The sequence below is a fragment of the Nipponia nippon genome, unplaced genomic scaffold (genome assembly GCF_047370975.1).
Source record: "Nipponia nippon isolate SJK-2023a ecotype South Korea unplaced genomic scaffold, ASM4737097v1 scaffold_34, whole genome shotgun sequence".
NCBI classification, from domain to species: Eukaryota; Metazoa; Chordata; class Aves; order Pelecaniformes; family Threskiornithidae; genus Nipponia; species Nipponia nippon.
The window spans coordinates 2,371,194-2,377,193 of NW_028262352.1; the positions used below are offsets into that span (position 1 = coordinate 2,371,194).

Genomic DNA, 6,000 nt, shown 5'->3' on the forward strand with positions numbered 1-6,000 from the left:
TCTAACCACCAACCCTTGTAAGCCCAAGGCCTAGCCAACCCCTCCAACTCCAACTTTTACACTTCCTGCCAATTCCTCCAAGCCCAACCCATACACCTAGCCTAAAATCCAACCACTCTAACCCCAACTGAAAGGAGCTCAAACCCAACCCCCAGCCTAATGCCCAACCCCTCTAAACACAAGGCCTAGTCTAACCACCAAACTTGCTAACACCAACGCTCTACCCTAACCGCACCCCTTTAACCAAAACACTTACCCTAACTGCCAACCCCTCTGAGCCCAACCCTCAGCCTGACCCCCCAACTCCTTAAACTCCAACACTTTACCCAACCCAAATGCCAACCCCTCTTACCCTGACCCTTCCCCTAACCGCCAAACCTTCCAAGCCCAATGCTTCCAAGCCCCGCTGCCAACACCTCCAAGCTCAACCCTTACCCTGCTCACCAACCTCTCCAAGCCTAACCCTTACCCTGTCTGCCAACCCCTCAGTGCCCAACCCTTACCCTGCCTGTCAACCTGTCGAAGCCCAACACTTTCCCTAACCCCAAATACTCCAAGCCCAACCTTTTCCATGCCCGCCAACTCCTTCAACCCCACCCCTTCCAAGTACAGCCCTTATCCTATCCACCAACCCCTGCCCGCCAAACCCTCCAAGCCCAAACCCAAATAGCCCAACCCTTACCCTAACCCCAAATCTTCCAAGCCCAACCCTTACTCTTCCCACCACCCCCTCCAAGCCCAGCCCTCCCAAGTCCATTAAGCATTCCACACCCAACCCCTCAAAGCATGCCAAACCTCTCCAAGACCATCCCCCTCCAAGTCCGATCCGTACTCTACCCAATCCCTCCAGCTCCAACCCTTCTCCTACCCACCCACCCCTCCAAGCCCAATCCTTTCCCTGCTCACCAACCCCAACTCATAACCTACCAGCAACCCCTCTAAGACCAATCCTTACCCTACCCACTAACTCTTCCAAGCCCAACCCATACCCTACCTGATAACCACTCCAAACCCAACCCTTACCCTGCACACCAACTCCTCCAAGCCAAAACCCTACCCTACCAGCCCATCCCTCTCATGCCCAACCCTTATCTTCCCTGCCAGCCCTTGCCCACTCCAACACAATCTTGCAGTCAAATTCTCTTGAGCGCCTACAATGCCTTTTGCAGTAAATTCTTGTCACACTCCGACCCAAGCTCTGGGCTTCCCTACACACACCAGCCAAAACTCACTTCTACTGCTAAGCTCTCATCTGAACTATGCGCTTCTTAAGGGCACGCAGCCATTGCCCACACCAACATAAGTCCTCAGAGCCAACTTCTCTTTGCTGCATATGCCTTGCCTTCCACAGCCCATTCTGTTGCACTCTGACTGCAGTCGAGCACCTTGCTTCCCCTTGCTTGACAGCTGAAACGCGTGTCTACCACTAAGCGCTCATCTCAGCTGCTCACTTAAAAAGGACACACAGCCACTGCCCACACCAACACAAGTGCTCACAGCCATTTTCTCTTTCCTGCCTACAACTGCCTTCTGCAGCTAATTCTTGTTGCGCTCTGACTGAAGCTCTGGGCACTCTCCTCGCTCACGAGCCAAAAACCATCTTTATCAACAAGCTGTTCTCTTGACTGTGCAAGGACCTGCAGACACTGCCCATGCCAACACAATATTCACAGCCAAATTCTCCTACCTGCCCACACTTCCCTTCTACAGCCCATTCTTGTCACAGTTCAAAGCTCTTGTCTTGTAGCCAAAACTCTTGTCTTGAAACACAAGAATGGGCTGCAAACAGCAAGTGTAGTTGACAAGAGAACTTGGCTGTGAGCACTTGCATTGGTGTGGGCAGTTAGCTGCATGTCTTTGTAAGGGTATGTGGAAGGAGAGTGTCTGCTCCTTTAAGGGTATCTGGTCAAAGAAGACATAAACAGGAACATACAGAGACAAACCTGACTGACACACGTACTACAGGTACGTTGCACAGAAAAGGAAGATTAAAGAAAATGTACCCCTTTGTCCATCTTTGTCCACTACATATACTTGTAGCCTTGTTAGTACCAAAAGTATCAAAACTAGTTCTAGCTCATGCCACTGACATGGGGATGGATGCAATTAGTCCGGTTTTATACGAATAAGGTCAGGCTCAGACTTAAAAAAAAAAAAAAATCTTAATTCATTTTAAAGAACTTATGGGAGAAGTTTTCAAACACCTTTTTCATCTGAGCAGAGCTGCACATGCCTGACAGAGAAAATAATCTTGGGCCTGGAAGCCATTTTGAGGCCAAGGAACCAGAAAGGTCGAGTGTTTAAAAAGTTCAAGAATGAGATCTCTCTTTCAGAGTGTCATCTGAGAGGTTTTCGTCCCTTTGGGAAGTTAAAAAAAAAACCAAAACACCCACACAATCTTTTGGCTCCTCAGTGTCCCAGGTTGGAGGCTGGATTTTTAATAAGGTATTATTTAAATTCTGTTTTTTTAAAAAAGAGAAGCAATTCTCATAAGGACATACAAATTCTGCATCTTTCTTTATCTTTCTGATATTCAGTATGCTAATGATTCATGGCATAGCACACTAAGGCCATGGCTATACCTTCCTACTCATTTCTGCTGCCAGCACTAATGCAAGCAAGTTGAATCAGGAAATGGCTTCAACTTAAAATTAGACTTTACCCCATTTTATTCTAGATCAACTCCCCGATCTGGCTTGCTGTGAGCATTAATGCTTGCACAAGCAGCTGGGACCACTGCTTTCAGAAGGCAGCCAGATTTATGCCGGATTGATGTGACTACATAAGCATAGCCTCATGAAAAGGGACGGTATTTCAAGTGTTTGATTCAGTGTTATGAACAGGTTACAGAAATGTTGGGGGGGGGGGGTCAAAAGACATTATTTTGTTAGTGTTTTAACAACAATTTATTCCTTAACATTTCTTATTTACACTAAACCAGGAAAAGATGAGAGTTCCCTACTTTGCATCAAGTTCAAACGCAGAATTGAGAGTGGCAAAATGGCCTCTGGGAAAACAGAAGTTACTACAACCCTTTCAAATTGGAGGTGGGGGTGGTGTGCACAGGGGAAGGTAAAAGCACTATAAACCGACGCAATCTATGATTAAAGAAATCGGACTATCCCATAAGAAAATACCTTCCAATCCAGATTCTAACAAGTTAGTTAAATATATTGTTACCTTTCTCTTCCTTCCTCTTCTAACAACTTTAGGAATGCATATATCATTTGTTTTCATCACATCCTATGAAGATAAGAAAAAATAAAGTGTCTTAGCAAACTTAAGATATAGTTTAAATGATCAAGAATTTCTCAGGGAAATCACATAACTGAAGCTTCTGATATGCGACTTAGGCAAAAAATTTCATCACATCAAGATGCTTTCTGTTAGTAAATATCATTACGTTAAAGTTTGCTCTCTGATGATATCTCTAATTCCCATTAGCTTCAACAAGGGGTATAAATATATCTGAATACATATGAAACTTTACATTTTAAACCACTCCCGAGACAGTCACAGTGCTAGCAACTGTAGCTTCTAAGTATTTGAAGATACGGTTGCAAGTCAAAGTGCACAGTATTAAAGTTAACTTCTTTAGGTTAAAGAGAGTAACATTCCACGTACTTTGCTACTGAGTTTTTCAAACGGGACATCATCTTCTTTGACAGTATCCATCTCTCTGTCTTCTGTAGGTAAATTATTATTCTGTTTACTTGATGACTGAAAATGGAAAAATTAACATGGAGTTAGTTCATTTATAGAAAAACAGAAGTGAAGAAGAGGAACTAAACTATCAGACTGCTTTGCTCTTTTGTTTTAAATAGTTTATGGCTATATATGCACATTGCTTCTTTAGATAGACATCAATACTCCCAAATCAAACAAACATGTTCATTTTTATATGTGTACCTCTTGCTCTCTACATTTCTTTCATATTTACAGACAGTTGTCAGAACGGGTCAAAAATATTGCAACATACCATGACAGAACTAACTAACTAACTAACTAACTAACTAAATTACACCAGCACTTATTTTATTCCATTTTATGTTCATGGTAACATCATTACATTTCTCCATATCAGTACTTCTAAATGTTCATACCAATACTAAAAAATTCATCTGGACAACCGCTTATCTATATATATGGATAAGAGTCATGAATCAGAACAAGCAAACAATATGAATGTAAAGGTGTACAAACAAAATGCAATAGACTACAAACAAGGCATTTAATGGTTTATGAGCTAAAATTTGGTAACACTGATCATCAGTAACTGGATTTTGACAATGCTATGCTTTAAAAACAACAAAACAAAGAACCTTTAGAAGAGCTGGTTTTGAGAGATATATATTTAGATCTATTTTAGAGATATATCTAAGTTTGACAATCAAGAGTTTGTAATACTTGGAAATAATCACCTTAGTCCTGTGAGAGAAAGAAAAAGAGAGCGAAAGAGGGCACGCGCAAAAGAGAGAGAAAAAGAGATTGCAAGATAGGGAGAAAGAGGATGTGAAAGATAGCGAGAGAGAAAGAGATAAAATAATCAGAGAGTGCCGGGGGGGGGGGGGGGCACAGGTAGGTAAGGAAGGCGTGAGAAGGAAAGGTAGAGAGGGGGAGAGAAAGAGAGCAGGAGAGAGAGGGAGAGGGAGAGGGAGAGGGAGAGGGAGAGGGAGAGGGAGAGGGAGAGGGAGAGAGAGAGAAAGAGAGAGAGAAAGAGAAAGAAAGAGAAAGAGAAAGAGAAAGAGAAAGAGAAAGAGAAAGAGAGAATACCTGTGAGAAGATATAAGTTAAGGGGGGGAGAGGGAGAGGAAGAGAGGAATAGAGGGAAGGGGGAGACAGGGGGAGGGAGATGGGGAGGGCGAGAGGGATACAGGAGATGGGGGAGGAAGAGAGAGAAAAAGAGAAGAAGAGGGAGAAACAGAGAGGGGGAAGAGGCAGACAGAGAGAGTGAGAGAGAGAGAGAGAGAGAGAGATGGAGGAAGAGAAGGAGAAAGAGGCAGCAAAAGAGTGGGAGAAAGAGAGAAAAGGGCAGAGGGAAAAGATAGAGCGAGGAATAAATAGCAGGGGAGAAAGATAGGGAGAGAGTGAAAAAAGATAAGGGGAAAGGAGGGAGAAAGGGAGAGGGAAAAGAGAAGGAAAAGAGAGTGGGGGAGAGAGAAAGAGGGAAGGAAAGAGATATAAAAGGGAAAGAGAAGGGGGGAGGGAGAGGGGAGGGGGAAGGGAGAGACAGAGGAGAGGGAAAGAGAAGCAGGTAGGCAAAGAGAGTTATCGAGACCAAAACAGGCAAGGTGGGAGGGGGGAGGAACAGAGACGGTGGGGAGAGAGATAGGTGGGGTAGCACAGAGATGGAGGGGGGCTAAGACCAAGACAGAGGGAGACTGAGAGCATGTGATTGCGACCGGGAGGGGGGTGTCCAAGTCTGAGAGAGGAAGGGGGTGGGGGGCAAAAGAAAAAAGGAGGGGGGGCTGAGAGTCATGCATACACACAGAGACTGAGAGAGTGATCTAGAGCACTGAGAGGGAGGGTGTGAGAGAGACTGAGAAAATTAGGGGGGGGGGGGATATCCTGAGAATGAGAATGAGAGCGTGAAATTGAGAGAGCCGGGGAGAGCTACCCCAAGAGAGGGAGATGGGGAGGGATAAAGTGAATGAGGGAGAGGCTGAACAAGGGAGAGGCGCTGAGGGAGGCTTTGAGAGAGAGACCAAGAGAGACCGAGCAGTGGTGTAGACCAAGAGACACAGAAAGAGATGTACCAATAGAAAGGCAGAGACACAGAGAGATCGAGAGAGTGAAGCCGAGATACACGGATAGAAAGAGGCAGAGAGACCAAGAGAGGGTATGGGAGAGAGACTGGGGGGGAGAGAGACGCAGACTGAGATGGAGAGTATGAGCAAGACTGAGAAAGAGAGATGGGAAGAAAGAAAGTGGGTGAGAGGGAGTCTGAGAGAGGGGCCGAGAGAGATGGGGCGAGAGATCGAGAGGCAGGGGGAGACCCCA

The 6,000-nt window shown here is 45.2% G+C and overlaps 1 protein-coding gene across 1 annotated transcript in view; it reads right to left on the reverse strand.

The window, feature by feature from the left end:
- Positions 1-4,500, reverse strand: part of LOC148054099 (lens epithelium-derived growth factor-like) — a 29,432-nt gene extending 24,932 nt beyond the window's left edge. Inside the window, exons 1-3 of the mRNA XM_087770922.1 lie at positions 4,422-4,500; positions 3,625-3,720; positions 3,181-3,243 (exon numbers count right to left, since the gene is read on the reverse strand). Of these exons, the coding sequence (XP_087627048.1) occupies positions 3,181-3,243; positions 3,625-3,675 (114 nt within the window). The 5' untranslated portion in view covers positions 3,676-3,720; positions 4,422-4,500. The remainder of the gene's footprint in view (positions 1-3,180; positions 3,244-3,624; positions 3,721-4,421) is intronic.
- Positions 4,501-6,000: the final 1,500 nt, after the last annotated feature.